General features: G+C 36.5%; 2 protein-coding genes across 6 annotated transcripts; one reads left to right on the plus strand and one right to left on the minus strand.

Moving 5' to 3' along the window:
* Positions 1-9: 9 nt before the first annotated feature.
* Positions 10-6,428, minus strand: LOC132183839 (putative UDP-glucuronate:xylan alpha-glucuronosyltransferase 3). 2 transcript variants are annotated; one of them, XM_059597294.1, is made up of 5 exons: positions 6,311-6,428; positions 6,127-6,219; positions 2,579-2,785; positions 1,664-2,301; positions 10-1,141 (listed from the first exon to the last, which is right to left on the minus strand). In XM_059597294.1, the coding sequence occupies exons 2-5, from the start codon at positions 6,183-6,185 to the stop codon at positions 111-113; spliced, it is 1,935 nt and encodes a 644-aa protein (XP_059453277.1). In that variant the 5' UTR covers positions 6,186-6,219; positions 6,311-6,428; the 3' UTR covers positions 10-110. The 2 variants fall into 2 exon arrangements, with proteins under 2 accessions (XP_059453277.1, XP_059453276.1); XM_059597293.1 differs by having other exon boundaries at positions 6,127-6,224.
* Positions 6,429-8,270: 1,842 nt separating this feature from the next.
* Positions 8,271-17,143, plus strand: LOC132183875 (vacuolar protein sorting-associated protein 45 homolog). 4 transcript variants are annotated; one of them, XM_059597335.1, is made up of 14 exons: positions 8,271-8,494; positions 9,215-9,416; positions 9,533-9,612; positions 10,059-10,286; positions 10,388-10,513; positions 10,637-10,717; positions 10,809-10,950; positions 11,067-11,245; positions 12,534-12,689; positions 12,831-12,938; positions 13,015-13,136; positions 15,034-15,168; positions 15,798-15,883; positions 16,359-17,143. In XM_059597335.1, the coding sequence occupies exons 1-13, from the start codon at positions 8,405-8,407 to the stop codon at positions 15,856-15,858; spliced, it is 1,710 nt and encodes a 569-aa protein (XP_059453318.1). In that variant the 5' UTR covers positions 8,271-8,404; the 3' UTR covers positions 15,859-15,883; positions 16,359-17,143. The 4 variants fall into 4 exon arrangements, with proteins under 4 accessions (XP_059453318.1, XP_059453319.1, XP_059453317.1 ...); XM_059597336.1 differs by having other exon boundaries at positions 15,798-15,881; positions 16,356-17,143; XM_059597334.1 differs by lacking the exon at positions 16,359-17,143 and having other exon boundaries at positions 15,798-16,250.
* Positions 17,144-17,707: the final 564 nt, after the last annotated feature.

Genomic DNA, 17,707 nt, shown 5'->3' on the forward strand with positions numbered 1-17,707 from the left:
AGAAACAAGTAGAAGTAGAAGAAGATATTCCTTTATGATATTTGTAAGGAGACAATGTGTTGAACTGTGTCATCTAAATAACTTATGAAGTATGAAGAAAAAGAACCAAGTCACAAAGAAGAGAGGGATTTGGTAGTAATTGCAGGTGGTGCTGGAGTAACAGTAGCATTATCTGTCCAGTTTGTTTCACCCCAGTGCCATAACATGCTCTCCCAGAAGCAGAAATCCTCGAAACATGTCTTTAAACGCTTGTCTTTTATCTTGATTTTCCAATGACCATCCGTGTAATTTCCTTTCTTAGCTTGCCTCCGATCCCACTCCAATGATGCCTTTTGCTTAGACCTAAGCAAACAAAACTTATGCAAATTTTCTGGCATGGCATCATGCACCTTCCACCACTTTTTATGTGCAACATCACTGGCAAACTCCTGCAAAATGTCCACATTCCAGTTGCAGTCATAGTCCCGGAAACAAAGCCAAGGCTTATTACCCAGGTAGTGGAGGACATAAAGGATCGGAGGATCAGCCCCAAAGAGACGAGTTTTCATCACTTTTTTCTCCTCCTCATCACCTTCCCAGAAGTGCTTCAAGAAGTTCATATGTCTTGGGATCCGGTGCCACCACGTGAAGATTTCATTCAGATACCCCTGGTCGCCACCATTGTAGGACACGATCTCATTGATGTGATCCATTAGCAACTGGAATGTACAATTTGATGGTTCAATCACCATCACACCCGAGTTGAAGAGAGTGGCATTATTTCCAGTAGCAGTTATTTCTGGCATCTCAAACAGGAAATCGATGTTTCTAAGTATGAGCAGGTCGGCGTCAATGAAAATAATCTTGTCATAATCTGTCAGCTGCCAGAGACGGAATTTGCTATAGTTCCATTCATTGTACGCATCCCGTTCAGCTTTGGGGTTCCTGATCCTTTGGATTATATGGATCTTCCAACCAGCAGCCGCCAATCCTTCTCTGTGATACTCACTAATTGTTTCATCAATAAGTATCACAAGATCTCGTGTTGAACCAGCCATACGGATACTCTGAGCAGCAGCGATAGCTCCACAAACATATACATGTGCAGAGTGCAGAATAGTTGCGTATGCTTCACGGTGTGCTCTTTCTGAGTAAAAATTTTCTGTTAAAAAAGAAGTTAGTTTCTCGCTTTAAGTACTTTGCAATTACCAGACCAATTTAATTCTAAAAGCAAACCTTCCTCAGTTTTCCATTCTTTGTCCTCCCCCCTCCCCACCCTTCCCCCCCTCTTTTTTTCTTGAGAAGAAAATTCTACTAATTAAACAGCATCACTTTCCTTGACAACCAGTACTAAGTCAAGTCAGATGGTCAGGATTATCTCATCATCATTATTAGATGTCTTAGTGACTTGCTTTACTTATTTGGAGGTCATTTTATCTGTACTAGACCAATACTTATAACTAAACTCAGCAACGCCCAGCCATTATTCTGAAAACTTCTGCTCTTTCCCTCCACCCAATTAAAAATCTTAAAAAATTGTAGATGCACTAAAAAAGAGATACAAACATAATATAGATGGACCATGAGCTTTTTGTATAATGACTTGCAAAAGGTGGTAGAGGAAAAACACACCCACACACACAAAACAACCAGCCAACCAACAACATACTATTATCAAACTGACCTTTAGCCTTGAGGGGAACTGCAAGTTCACATGACCCTACTGGAAGCTGCAGCTTATTTCTCAATGTATTCAGGTTGGGTTGAAAAAGCCATACATTCCCTTCATGTATGAGAAGTTCCCTGCAAGTGAAGAGATTTGGGATTGGGGAGCAGTCCGTCACAATAAGCACACGCACTGGATGATATCCTTTGGAAGAGGCAGCAACCCTTGCTGCTTCAAGCTGCAAGTGCAAACGGGCCACATCTCTTGACCAGCTCCCCGACTTGTTGCAGGGAAGTTTGACAGCAACTAGATCAACCCGGGGTTTTCCAGGAACTTTAAGCTTGGGTAGAGAAGGACAAGTAGGAACTTCAAAATCTTCTTCTTCATCTATCCATTCAGGGTATAGGGATTCCCATGTTATGTTGGGTGACACAGAGTCCAGTTGCAGAACAACATGCTCGACTTCTGGAATCAGCTCCTTCCAGAGATTAATCTCACTGTCGTCAAAATTTAACAAGCCAATTCCCTGATACTCATTCCTGTCAGTTAGTTTCTCAATGATGTTTGAGATTTGGTCCCAGTTAATGTCTAAAAAAGATATATAGCGTGGATCTGTAGCAGCACTCTCTCTTATCCATCTTTCTGCAAGATTTGACCTGCAGGCAAAGACTTCTCCTTCAAGATGTTGTGAAGAGATACAAAAATTCAATGCTCCATGCTTTATAGTGAATAACAATTTAGGTGGCAATTGCAATTTCAGAAAAGGAGGGGGTGAGCATATATTATTTTGTTGCAAAACAACGAGAAAAATGAAATTGTACAATTACAAAACCTCAATGCAATGTGAAAACTAAAAAGAAAAGCAAGAAAGTCCCAAAGAGTAAACTAAACAGGGTTGTAAGATCTGAAGAAACGAAGGTGAGTAATACATACCGAGAGACATAATGGGATCGATAATCTGTATTATAAATAGCTGGAGAGTGGAAGAATGTCACAAGGGCTCCCAAGACAATAATCACCAGCACAAGTTTCAAGGTAGGTTTGCAATTTAAATTCCTATCTTGGACTGAACTGTGGAGGGCCTTTGCAACATCTTTAAAATCTCTACTTCTTTGAAGCTTTCTTTTGTTAGATTCTTCACTGTACCAAGAAGGCCAAAACTTCATCCATGCATGTATAAAGGAAGTGAAAGAGAACCCAACACGCAACAAAATGGATGGCAATAATTCAAATGGCCGCAAAAAAGTTTATGATGTTGCAGACAACTTCCACATGCAACACGATAGCCTAGTTCAGTTGCATAAACAGTGCATTGCAAAATCATGTAGATAGCAAATACTACAAATGTAAATTTTCTGAATCACCAACCCATTCAGTAGATAACAAATAAAATAGTCAGATCAACTGCAAAGCCAGATAACAACATACAATTGCAAGCAAGAGACCTGTAAAGAAGAGTAACAAAACCATCTATTATAGACAAAATCAACTACCATTATCAAATTGCACAGTCTTGATCACCACTATTAGGTGAAGGTCTTTGGTGTAAATGTCTCTTCATGCATAGGATCCAGTTGGCACAAACCATATATATTTATGTGCGTGTGTGTGTGAAAAAAAGGATCTTCTCTTGCAAAACCTCCATTAGCACACTGATTACATGCCCCCTCTGATGTAAGATGAAACTCAATGCTTATTTAGCATGAAATGATTCTCGGATGACTAATTATTATGCTGCTTCCTCTACATGGTCAGTTTCTTGCAACATTTATGACGTGACAAACACAATTTAGTAATAGATATTCATCAAGAAATTAATTTAGTAATAGAAGAAAAACTACGTGGACAAGGTTGTTCCTTTCAAAAATGGCCTATACTAATAGAAGACATTTGCACTAAGTACGTGTCACACAATTTGATCATGTAGAAATGGATTTGAGATTTGTGTTGCAAATAAAGTTAACTGTTTCCATAGCATATATCATTTTCCTTACTTAAACAAAACATATTTGAAATGACTGGAGATTATTATTATTTTTTTCTTTAAATATCATAGAAAGCACAAAATGGACAAAACCCAAGTACAGTGGGAGTTACACTACACTATACCAAAAGAGGAAAAGAAAAAAGAAAGGAGAAAATCAATACACGATTAGATTAGATCCTAAAGTTTGCACTCAAACACCCTCTTGTTCCTCTGCAACCAGTTAAACCACATCAAACAGGGGAGAATAGATAACACTCGTTCCACCTCTACAGTCTTCTTTTTTTTCTTTTTTTTTTTTTTGAGGTGGGGAGGTGTTGTTAACTTCCAGCTTTAGAGGTTGAATCCCAAGAAGCCAACAATTTACTCAACTGATGTCAGTATAATCCAATAAACACCAAATGCAAGAAAATCAATGGCCCTAGTACCCAAGCAATAGAACAACCTAAAGTAAGTGATCAACAGTTTCTGCATCCACTGAACACATAGAGCCCCCAACTACTAGAATACTTTGTAGTTTCTAATCTTCACCAAATTCTCAGCAGTCAGAATATGCGATGCAGCAGGCATCACATGGCTGGACAAAGCTCGCCTCTTTCAGGCCAATGGCAGCCAAGAGAAGAAAGTGCAAGAGAAACAACCAGCAGTTAGCATAAATGACTCCAGCAGCCTATTTGAATATTTTCTCTAGAACAGAAGGAAAAAAAAAATTAAAATAATAATCTGTTTAAGGATTTTTGTTATCCTTTCAATGGTGATAATTTCCTCGACTTGTGAAGAATAGAAGTTAATTACTTTTTTTGATAAATAAGAAGTTAGTTACTTAAGATTGAAGGCTTTAGCTATGAAGCAACTTAATGGGGAAGAAAGGTGAGTGCCTTTAGGTGTTAACTGCTATACTCTAGATGATTTTAGTAACTAGTGAGCTGTCTTAGTTGTTTTTCGTTGAAATGTGCCAGTACTCCCTTAGGAAGTGATATTTACTATAAAAAGAATGAAACATGCAGTGTTTTCACAGTAATGTAATCAATTTACTCAGAATTACCACTTCCTCTTCCTAGCTAATCTTCTCTCTACTCCCTTTCTCTCTTGCTAATATTTTCAGCAATTCATTCTGTCCCCCTTGCTGGGATTCTCAGAACCCTCATCTCATCTTTCTTTAATAACCTGAATCCAAGCAAAATCAGATTAGTTCTCTCTTCCTAAGCTTCTATTCCTCTTTCCAAAATTGACAAATTGATTCTCTCCAGTTCCTTGCCAAAACAGTTCCTTATCACTAAGCTTTCTATGCTATCCCGCATCAATATGACTCTATTCTGCAGTCCACACAATAAAGAGGCTTCAGCTCTTGAAATGTATAAATTTGTAATTCCTGCTCAATCTCAACGCATAGTATCCTCTCCAACCCCACATCGCTGAACTCTATAAAGAAGGCTGACATGCCACGACTTAATTCTAGTCTTGACATTCTCCAAAGTTTCATCACTAACTCTGCCTGCCAGACTTTTTGCACTACATTCCCTGAATATAGCTGATATCTTATTAATTTGATCTCTGTGGAGCATAAAAGTCCATAAGCAATCACTGCAGTTTCATAAAGTCAAACTTCAATCACATTGGCAAACAACAAATGACTATAATCCTACCACAAGTTCATTATATAAACAAAGATAATTGAGTAACACACGAGGGGCAGGAGAAACCTATACAGATATAATCATAAATCATCAAAAGTCGGAAAACCAACCATAGGGCAATGAGGCGGGCCATTTCTTCAACTGATTTCTAGTTAGAGGTCAAATCATGGAAGAGATGAGGCCGATTTCACTCACTGAACAAAGCGAAGCATCTCATTCACATTTATGTCAGAGCTGCTTCAATCCACACAAAGCATCTTGTTATTTTATCTATTGTCAGTAAAGAAGCATACTTTTTTCCACTTGATTGGAGCAAAGGCTGCAACAAGTCAAGGTTTTGCATTGGAGCCATTCTCACCTAGAGTAGCATTTCATAGCATGCCAACCCTGACTAGAAGTATCAACTACAAAGTATCAAGACACTAAGACCCTTACCGGTCAGCTCAGCCCCCAACCGAAGTAAGCCTTATCACAACTAATTGGGGTAGCTGGGGAGCTAAAATAAATAACTGAAATGCTTCTTGGGAACAAAATTCCGAAGTGCAATTCGAAAACAATGTAGACGAAACAAAGCATTAGTCTTTTCACCAATAAAACCACAATAACCATACCAAACAATGACCATAATGTTAACACCACTAAAAACAAAGACCCAGAAAAGGAAAGATTGCAGCACTAAAATCGTGAATTGCAATAATAACATTCATGACGCTCGGTCAATAATCATATGGGAACTTAACTAGTAAGCAGCAATCAGGCACTTTCAGCAAAAACACAAGCAACTCTCCCAATAACAAAAGCAAAGAGCACTAAACAATGTAAGAAAAACCAGTCAAACGACAAAAGAAAGGGAAGCTGACTTTGTGGATGCAGACAAGCGGAGCCTGGGCTCAACGGGGCTCGTGCAGGTTCCTCTCATCTTTGATTCAGTTGCAGCCTGGAGGAGGCACCATCTGATCTACAAAAACAAACCAAAGCAAAGCTTTTTTTAATGTCAATTTGTACAAACAGAAAACCCTTTTAAAAGAAACGAAGTAGAGAGACCTGTGATCTTAGCAGAAGGGTTGAGTTCCTGAAGAGAGTGGGGGAAGCTGCGACCGGAGATGATGAATTTTGTCGGTCAAAGCCCGAGCCTGAAAGAGTTTAGTCTCGACAGTTAACATATACAGTTCACGGTTTGAGAATCCTGTAAATAATAACTGGTCAATGTAAGACTAAGTTTTTTCTTACTTTTTGGGGTAATTACTTTTTCTTTTCTTCTTCTTCTTCTCCTCCTCCTCTTATCAACTACGATGCCTAGACATTTTCTTTTATGAACCATCAACTATATGAAACTTGACTTTAAATCTACCATTTTATAATAAAAAGCCCAATTTCATCAATTAAAATAATTAAAATTGACAGTAAAACGGTTATATACATTGATACAAATCATATGTCATTTTAAAATTAATTTTGTTGGAATTCATTTTTAACATTCAATGGGGGTTATTGAATTAAAATGCCTTTTATTTTATTTTTTTTAGACAATTTTAATTATTTGTTTATTTCATTGTTGGATTCCACCAATCCGATCCTATTTTGAAACTATTTCAAATTGTTTATGATTGGCTTAATTTTCAGACATTATACCAAACAACTCAAAAGTAAACGCTCGAGATTGACTTAAGTAACAATTAAGGGAAAGTTAATTGTTGCATGGTTTGACCCTTTAATCAATTGTTCCATGATTTGATTCCAAATTATTATTTTAAGACGTTTCTTTATAAATTATTTAAAACATATAATACTTTAAAGATGTTTATGTTGATCGACTCTTTGACATGTGCCCCGTTGATGGGCCCGTCAATTATTTAAGTTGAGAGTTGTTAGATAGCGCGGAATTAGTTGGGCAATGAAAAAATTGCACCGGTGTTGTTGTAAAATTAAACTCTCACATGAAAATGAAAATTCGAACCACCTTCGTAAATGAGTCAGTCTTAAAATTATAAAGTTGGACTTAACTCGATACGATTGCGGCCCTATATATGCATATACAGATACCATCAATACATGGTAAAGTTTTTGGGTTCTATTAAACCTGAATATTTTTACATTTTGTTGTAATTAAGCCATGCATGATCTACAACTCAAGAAATATTGCTGAATATGATATATGTATGATATGTGTATACGACACTTGTTGTATTACAATAGGACTTGGCGAGACATGTCGTTAAATTACTTGACAAAAAACAAACGAAATGAAAGAATCAACTGCATTTATCATATGTCTACACATACATACTTTTTTAAAAATTATTTTGTTTTTGTCTAGGAAATGGTAGGAGTTCTTCTAATATTATCCTGGTGATCACTCAACTGTGATGTGATTAAATTTGAGATTATCATTATTAACTTTTAATCTATTGGTGATTTTAAAAGTCAAATCACAATTGAGAAAACATCAGGAAAACACTAAAAGAATACATAGCATTTTCTTTTTCTCAAAAAGAAAAAGAAAAGAAAAAAAGAAAAGAAAATAAAGGGAAACTTTACTGAAGACCCCCGAACTTTCACTCGTTTTGAAATACCCCATAAACTTCAAAATCTCTCAATTTAGTCCACTGAACTTTCAATTGCTCTCAATTTGGACCTATCTGTCAATTTTCGCCATTAAAAATACAAAAAAGACCAAAATATCAATGATTTTTGTTTTTTTTTTTTAAATAAAAAAATTTTTTGGAAGGTAAAATTTTATACAAAAGTCAGGGGTATAAACGTCATGTAACATTTAAAATTTGACGGAGGAGTCCAAATTGAGAGCAATTGAACGTTCAGGAGACTAAATTGAGAGATTTTGAAGTTTATGGGAGTATTTCAAAATGGGCGAAAGTTCGGAGATTTTCAGTGAAGTTTTCAAAAAAAAAAAAAAACTGTGCGCCTGATGGGTCAAGCCTGAAACGCTGCGTTTTGCACGGTTGCACCCTTTGGTCAAGTGTCGGATTTATTATTCTCTTTGTGGCAGATCTGACTCGTCTCTCTCACGTCAATGGGCTCCTGAATCCAATACAACTGCGATTCCGCTCCAGAAACACCGCCACAACCACCATCATCATCAGAAGATCACAGACGTGTATATTGGAGTGGAGCCCGAAGATGTCGTTGGTAACGGCCGTTCGTGATTACATCAACCGGATGTTGCAGGACATCTCCGGCATGAAGGTTCTCATCCTTGATTCTCACACGGTACCCCCCACTCCTCAAATCCTTCATCTGTCTGATTCTGAGAACGTTGAGGAAAATGATGTGGAAAATTTGAGTCTTCGAATATCATCTTTTAGGTTTGTTTGGGAATGAAGAACTTTACTGCAATTTAGTTGTTATAAGAGAGTTCTATAATACTTACTTGAAACGAGGGTTTGAAATTCGAGTTCCCAATTCTCTTCCTATAATTCATCAGAAAATTGAACAGATAATACTTGCCTGCCCAGCTTAGCTGACGATTATTTCGTAGTGTAATGTCAGTCAAAATTTTCAATTTTTGTGGAGAAAAACGATGTTTTGGGCCGTTTTTGAATGTCCCATTAAGATGAATCTGAAAATGCTTCATTGTCTTGTGTATGTGTGTGCTGATAAGTTTACAATCAAGTGGGCAATTACAGGAACAAGTGGCAGCCAGCCTCATTAAAACGTTGTTGAAACCATGGAACTCTGGTGATGGCTCCAATTTTTGTTTTTTTAGTAAACCCTGATTGTATGATAGATTTATACCGTGAATTGCTAACGGGGTCGTTCAATTTTCATGAGATGGACAAACTGCAATGCCCCTTTGTTGTGCCTTCAATTGTTGCTGTTATACTGTTTAACCCTCCTTGCTTGTTAGATTCGGATTGGCCCTAGTGGGTTAAACGGTAAAGATGAATGTGGGTTTGATCATGAGTGTGCATTTTGGTTGATGATTTGTAGGTAAGTACAATTAGTGTTGCGTATTCACAGTCAGAGCTTCTTCAGAAAGAAGTATTCTTGGTAGAGTTGGTAGATAACATTTCCAAGTCAAAAGAATCAATGTCGCATCTCAAGGCAGTTTTCTTCCTCCGGCCCACGTCAGAGAATATCCAACGATTGCGGCGTCAGCTAGCTAGTCCTAGATTTGGAGAGTACCACCTATGTAAGTTTTTAAAGCTTGAGAGAAGTTACAGAAGTTGTATTTGAAATTTTCAAGGTTTTGCTAATGGTTATTAGCTTTTGAGTAAAGAGTTCTTTTTTATGCCAATTTTGGTACAGTTTTTTCCAACCTATTGAAGGATACACAGATTCATAATTTAGCTGATTCAGATGAACAGGAAGTTGTCCAACAAGTTCAGGTAACTTTTTTACTGACCAATACTTTACTGCTCACTTATAAAAAAAAAAAACTGTACTCATCAAAATACTGTGCTGCTTACATAAAAATTTCCTTTGCGGTTCACCTTCTTCCTTTTTATTATTTCATTTTATGTGCTTTGAGTTTATGTTCAACTGAAATTAGGAAATCTATCATAGTTATGTTCAAGAGAACTGGAAGAAAAATGAAAAAAATAAAAATAAAAATAAAAAATCTAGGGTAAGCTTACAGTATTTATGATGCCATTGTCATGGGCTTTTGCATATATTGGGTTGGTTGGAGCATAGTCACTGCATGGATATTTGTTTATTTTTGCTGTCCAATTCATGCTTTGATGCATGAGAAGATGCCTTTTCATTTGACTTGGTTGTTAGCCACCTCATATTAAATTCAATTTTAGATATTAAAATTGTCATGATCCTGCAGGAATTCTATGCGGACTTTGTGGCAATTGATCCTTACCATTTCACTTTGAATGTGCCATCAAATCACCTTTATATGCTCCCAGCAGTTGTAGATCCTCCAAGTTTGCAGAACTTCTGTGACCGAGTGGTTGATGGTATTGCAGCTGTTTTCTTGGCATTAAAAAGACGACCTATTATTCGATATCAAAGGACCTCGGATATTGCCAAGAGGATAGCACAAGAAACAGCAGTAAGTAAAGTGAACTGCAAGAAGTTATCGGACAAGTTGGGTATGAATTTTGCACATTCTGTATTTAAAACCTAATCTATATACTTTTTGGGGTGTTACAGAAACTGATGTACCAGCAGGAAAGTGGGCTTTTTGATTTCAGGCGAACGGAAGTTTCTCCGTTGTTGCTGGTAATTGATAGGAGGGATGATCCTCTGACCCCATTGCTGAATCAGTGGACGTATCAGGTATTTTTGCTTGTGGCTATAATTTCTCCATTTTTTTTTTATGAGAAATGCCACTTTTATTTTGATAACATGGATGGTTTTATCATGTGTGCAACTCATTTATTATCACATCATGTTCTATAGGCAATGGTTCATGAGTTGATAGGAATTCAAGACAACAAGGTGGATTTGAGAAGTACTGGCAAATTTCCGAAGGATCAACAGGTTGAGTTGCATTTCTCTTTTATAGTGCACGTTTTTATTTTTATATTTTGTGTTGCTAAGAAAATGATCTTTGTTCAATTCTTGCTCATAGGAGGTCGTGTTGTCATCAGAACAAGATGCCTTTTTCAAAGCTAACATGTATGAGAATTTTGGAGATATTGGAATGAATATCAAGCGATTGGTGGATGAATTTCAGCAGATTGCAAAGAGTAACCAGAACATCCAGACAATAGGTTTGTATGAGGCTTGATAATTTCAGACTAACAAGATATTTCTTTACTAAATTACCCTTAGCTGTGGTGGCTTGAGATATAACATTTGATCATTCCAATGTTTTAAATTTCTGCAGAAGACATGGCCAAATTTGTTGACAATTACCCTGAATACAAAAAAATGCAAGGAAATGTTTCAAAGCATGTGACATTGGTCACAGAAATGAGCAAGATAGTTGAAGAGCGGAAACTCATGTTGGTTTCACAAACAGAACAGGAGTTGGCTTGCAATGGTGGTCAAGTGGCAGCTTTCGAGGTAGTGTGTGGTGTATTCCTTATTGTTTTCTCTTTAAAGGTTTTCTCTAAATTTTGTTTTTATTGACTTCATGTAAGCCATGGTCCTAGTAAGATATACATTTTCTTAGATAATCATTTGATGAAATTAATTTTTTTATAAGTAATGTAAATTCATTAAAAGCATAGAGGGGTGCAACCCTATGTAACACCTCAATTCCATGTTGGAAGATGAGTAGCTCACATAGAGTTGGTGGTTTATAAAAGACTCATGAGTGCTAAATCTCACATTGTTTATTTACTGGGTAAAATTTGGCTTTATAAGTGATTATAGGAAAGTTTCAAATTGACTAGTCATTTTGCAGTAATAGCGTAGTTGTGGCTTTCGCTTCTCCTTGAGACATTATAAATGGTATCAAAGCCACCGAGTAATGTCATATGGTACTGTCAGTACTACATGCCATGGACCTGACGGTCATAGTCCTAACGAAGACGTCAGGGTTTTAATGGGAGAGTTTGTAACACTCCGGTCCCATAATTGGGAGATAAAGTACTTCCCTCACATTTAAAATTAATAATGTTGGGAAGTCCTTTTCTAAATTTACATTTTTGTAACTATAATTTACATCATCATTGTACATTGTACATATACAGCCTCATTATTAAGAGAGAGGCCAGCAAAATGTTATGGGAACGAATTGAGAGAGAGATTGATCAAAGGACATGGTGCATGTATCATACATTAGTGTCTTCTGATTGGAGATTATCAACAGTAACTATGCAACTCTAGAATATGATAAAACTAAAAGCCGACACATTTTAGAGAGATTTTAAAAGCTAAATGTGTCAAAGTGGAATTTAAAAGAAGAATGAAAAAGAAAAAAGCTGGAGAGGGGTGTTCGTTAATGTTAATTTTCGTTGATTAGGTTCCTCAAGGGGTATCATATAACTTATTTGAAGTTTCATGGGAGATTGGAAGTATATTGCTAATGAATCAACACGAGAATGTCATATCATAAAAAGAATTGGCAGTATGCAAAAAAAAAAAATGATATATGTTTTATTTTATCTAATTCACATTTCAATGTCACTAGATTATAACGCTATTTGGTCTTCAGAATTATTGTTTCTATCAGTATCATGTTATGCGCCTGTCAAGTTACTGTCTCTAACAAAATGTTCATTTGCTGATATTGACTTTGAAATGGTACCTGAGTATATTCTCTATGCTTGAAACTAGAGTCAGAAATATATGGTATAAGGTTCGGCTGTTGAGCAATGACCTTCTTTCCTTTCAAACTCTTATGCAGGCAGTGACAAATCTTTTAAACAATGAAAGTATATCTAATATTGATCGTCTACGCTTGGTGATGCTTTATGCTTTGCGCTACGAGAAGGAAAGCCCTGTTCAATTGATGCAGCTTTTTAACAAACTGGCTTCTCGGTCTGCCAAGTACAAACCAGGGGTAAAATAACCGAACCAGTGTTTCTTTTCTGCATGATTTGACTCTCGAGTAGAGCAGTAAATATGTTGGAAGTTGTTATTTTCCCTGGTAATGGCTAGATGATTCACTGGTTTTGACAAATTGACCATCATGCTATGACAGCTTGTCCAGTTCCTCTTGAAGCAAGCGGGTGTTGATAAGCGAACTGGGGATCTTTATGGAAATCGAGATTTTCTGAATATTGCTCGTAACATGGCTCGCGGACTGAAGGTTTGTCAGGAAATAGTGTAATTGCTGCTTGATGACGTGGTTAGATGCTTATACATCATTTTCCCACATTCTGTAGGGCGTTGAGAATGTGTACACGCAGCACCAACCACTTTTGTTCCAAACTGTGGAAAGCATTACCAAGGGACGGATGAGAGATGTGGACTACCCATACGTTGGCAATCATTTTCAGCAGGGCAGGTTTGTAGCTAAAATAATTGTTTCTTCCCAGCAATGTTGAGTCTCTTGCAAATTTTGGAATGTGTGGTCTCTTTCCTAATGTTTGGGTTACAGCAGTGTCCTTACAGGAGGCCTCTGGTAGTAAAAGTTGCTGAATTTTGACTTTTTTTTTGGTAATTTTGGGGGATTAGATGGTGGACTGAAATTAATATTGAGCTGCTGAAGTATATATATGATCGAGAAATAGTGTCAAGATAATAGTAGTTGTGTAACTAAATTTGCTATTTTAGAATGAGAATAATTTGTAGAAGTACCCCCCTTCATAAAAAGGTAAAAGCTTCTAAAGTAACTCGCTGCTCCCAGCAGATATATGATGATAACTTCAAACTCTTAGCACTTGTTGAAAGAAGGTATGTAGGTCCCTAGATGGCTCATTTGAAGCAAACTGCATTGTAACGTTATGTTTATTAAATTGTATCAACATGTTTTAGGGAAGGTTACACACTTGGGGTGGATCATTAAATATAGGCATTTCATGTATATGGGAATTTGACCTCGTGCTCATTTCGGGTGTCGATGTTTCACCTCGACACTTGCTACACATGGTGCTTGGAGCAATCTTGTAACGACTTAAGAAAAGCGCTGGCCATGTTCGTGCTATCACTCTAAATAGACTAGTCAAGTTACAAATGGAGCTCTTTAGAATCACTTATAAAGCCAGTTCTCAGCTAGTAAGAGATTAATGTGAGACTTAGCATCTATGAGTACCTCTATAATTCACCAACTTAATGTGTGCAATTCATCTTCTTAATGTGAGACTAATTTTTTGGGATGTTAGAGGTCTCAGTGGGGAACTTTATACAAGACTGGTGCTATAGCAGATTTCTGCAATATTTTTAGTTTATTAATGAAGTGACTTGTGGATCTTGGCTTTGTGGATAAAATATGAGCTAACTGAGGTGGCTTTGCTCCCTCAGTTTTTTGAAGGAAGTACTGAAGCCATCCAGTCGACCTCCAAAACTATGATTTTAGTTTCTTTGGTGACAGCTATTAGCCTATCACACTATTTTCTAAACTGTATCTCGGTAGCATACATATTCCCATACTTGCAGATTTTTTTTGATAAGTAATCAATTTTATTAAAAAAGGGTGTACCGTAGTATACAAGAGATATGTAAGAGAAATGCCAAAAAAAAAAGAAAATGAAGTAAAAAAAAAAAAAAAAAAGATTTCATTTTAAAATTGATGGTAAGCTACAAGTAAATGTTAAGCTACATTAGGTACACTGGAATGGTGATTCCTTAGGAATAGGATGGAATGACCAAATTTTCTAAAATACCCTAGCTCTAATAATTATTTCCCATAAAACCATTTTTTATTTTATTTTTTAACACCTTTTTAAAGAAAAAAAAAAAGAAAAATCATCACGTGGGTGGCCCACCACCCCATGAGGATCTATGTTGAAGTTTTCATTTTATCTTGAAGTTTAAGAAAAAATTTTAAAATATGGATTTTTTGGAAAATTCTATTTTATTCCTCTCATTTTTTTTTTGAGGAATAGCTATTCCCGGTAATGATGCACAATCAATTGGAATAACTCTTCTATTCCTGTGTACCAAACATGACCTTAATTTTCAAATCAGATTTATATGCCCCTGATCACAACTTCACTCTCAAGTTTCTCTACCATTTTACTCAAAAGTTCTCCTATCACCCCCCCTTTGTTTTGTCTGTTTACGTCCTACATAAAGGACTTACAATCACAGACAGATTGAATTGTAGGATTAGACATGAATTTATATTTGAGATGATCTTTGATTGTTTAAGTGATAATTATGATGTTCAAATAAGATAACGAAAAATTGCACAAGGTTTTTTGGTAAAATATTATTTGAATTACATGCACTTTATCTTTAAGCAGGCCCCAGGAAGTAGTCATATTCATTGTTGGAGGGACAACATATGAAGAGTCACGTTGTGTTGCTCTACAAAATGCCAGCAATTCTGGAATTCGTTTTATACTTGGTGGTTCTGTGGTTCTGAATTCTAAGAGGTATGCTTTTGAATCATCAATTCCATTTTGATAGAGGTGCGGATCTAATAGGCATAACAGAAGTTCGCTATTACTTTGCTAGCTGTGCTTCATTCTTGGTGCAGTAGCATTAAATTTAAATGCTAATTTATATGGCCCGCATCTGTCTTGCATGAGTTGCAAAATTGATATGGTAGTTGTAGGTTAGCTTGCATCAAGTTGTTTTGACTCTTTGTGAAACTCTGATCTGCTTGGGGATTTGGATTTGGCATTATCATCCCCTGTGGTTTGCATCCACTCTATGGTTTCTGGCTTCTACAAGTTTTAGAAGTGGTTTAAATTTAAAAGTTCCATTCAGGGGGATCCAATCCTGACCAAGCATGTAGAACGGACGGTAGTTATAAGTAGACAGCTAACATATAACTATAGTCACACCCTATAGAAAATAAATCTGAATATAAATATTCTTAAATTTATACTTGTCTCATGAATAAGATACATTTTGGTTATATAGTGACTATCTGGGGCTGGTTTATTCATCAGAAAAAAAATTTATTGGGTTTGGTTTAGTCAATTGGAGCCTACTTAGGTGCACTATCCTTTACACAATACATTTCTCTGATCCAGTAATCATTTTGGCCGAAATGCAGATTTCTGAAGGACTTGGAAGAAGCTCAGAGGATGACTCGTCCTAGCACTACCGTGCTTTGAAGCCTGCCATACGTCTTGAGAGTCAGTTGAGTAATTATTTGTGGCTTTATACAGGGATTTTGACTTGGTGACTGGCAGCGGTAAGATTGTTTATGAATATTGGAAATAGGAGCTTGATGAGGATTCATCGTAATTATCCCACTTTTCCTGCACAAGACACATTCAATATTCACCCATTTGCATAGGAATGATAGCCCCCCTCCCCAAAGAGAAATTAGAGAAAGAAAATGATTCATGAGAACCAATTTTAAACTTTGGCGAAAAAATTGTAAAAATAATATACAAATAGTTCCTTTGATTTTTGTGTACATGCTTGTTGATGTATCCATTTGTAGTTATATATCTTGTGAAAAATAACAATTGAGGATATAGATAAGCCGCGGATTTTTTTTTGTACTTTGGCAATCAATGGATCTGGTTACACGGGAAGTTTTTTTGAATATTTTGTGATGTTACACACACATTGATGGGAATTCATACTTTATTTTTGCTTGCTGCAGTGGATCGTGTTCCTGCTCATTTTGATTGGCATTGTTCCAATTTTGTCAACTCATTCCTGTCGCCATCAAAATTGTCAATGATGCTAGCCAAATTTCATTAACTTTGCTTGCTTTTCCTGTATGCAACACCGCATATATAGAAAATCTTCATATTTCCAAGCGGCTTCTAGATTGGTTCTATGTTTTACGAGCGGATGTTAAGCTGCTTGCCCTGCAGTTGCTCTTCTACTCGTTAAACAGGGATGGTTGTGATGAGTATATACATTTGGAAACTACCTTGTACCCTGAGTTGTGACCCACAGGTTTCTTCCCAGACCCCACTGCCGGCTGGCGTATCAAACTCCGGGACTATATATATATATATATATATATATATATATATATATAGTTACACTTCTCGCTTCATAGATTATGATCTCTGCCTCTGGCCTCCTCTTTGTCTCCCTTGTTCACTTCTCTAGTCTCTCCAACTCTTGCTTTCATGGCCCCCAATGACAAACTAGATGTTGCTTAATCCCCTAACCATCGGATCATCCGTCGTGGTCGAATTAGCACCCTTAATGGCTAGATCGACACTGGCTCACGTTTGTCATGAGCTCCGATGATCTGTTGGCGTGGTTTGTTATTGCAAATATATGTGGTTTTTAGTTGGGATTTTATGGACTAAGTTTCAAATTTGGCATAAGAAAATTGTGGATTTTTATATTGGCTAAAACCTGCCACTTCAGATATGCACATTTACAATTTCCCAAGTCATATGTATAAAGAATAATGCTTTGTACTCATCTATTATCTCACTCTCATATCATTGGACTGACGTAATAGTGTTAATTAGCCCTTAGATCACTTTTATTAAAATAAAAAATTAAGGACTGATGAGCACTATCACATTAACATAGGAGTATCATAGCTGGATGAGATATGAAAATTTAGAAATACTATATGTATGAAACTACCGCATAAAGAGAAAATGGATCTAACATTGCCGAAGAGAGAATCATCCCCAAAATCTCCAAAGCCTCCCAAACCCTAAAACATGAAACTCCCAAATAGAGCCTTGCTATCAATGTTGTTTAATATGTCGTTATATTAATTATTAAAAAAATAAAAGAAGTCCCACTGTTAAAATATCTGGTTTGACTAATTTGTTAATCATAGTGGTTAATTAATTTGTTAATAATAGTGGTTCCAAATTTGTAGCGCTCATTTCATTGAACTCATGTAGCAAATATCTTTTAAAGCACTTGCGTTATTTTGGTTAGCCTTGTAGCAAAAAATAATTCAAACAAACTCCACATCGGCCGGTCAAAATAACTAAGGATTAGTGATCAGCAAATTTGCTAAACCCG

Source organism: Corylus avellana, chromosome ca6 (assembly GCF_901000735.1).
Source record: "Corylus avellana chromosome ca6, CavTom2PMs-1.0".
Classification (NCBI taxonomy): domain Eukaryota; kingdom Viridiplantae; phylum Streptophyta; class Magnoliopsida; order Fagales; family Betulaceae; genus Corylus; species Corylus avellana.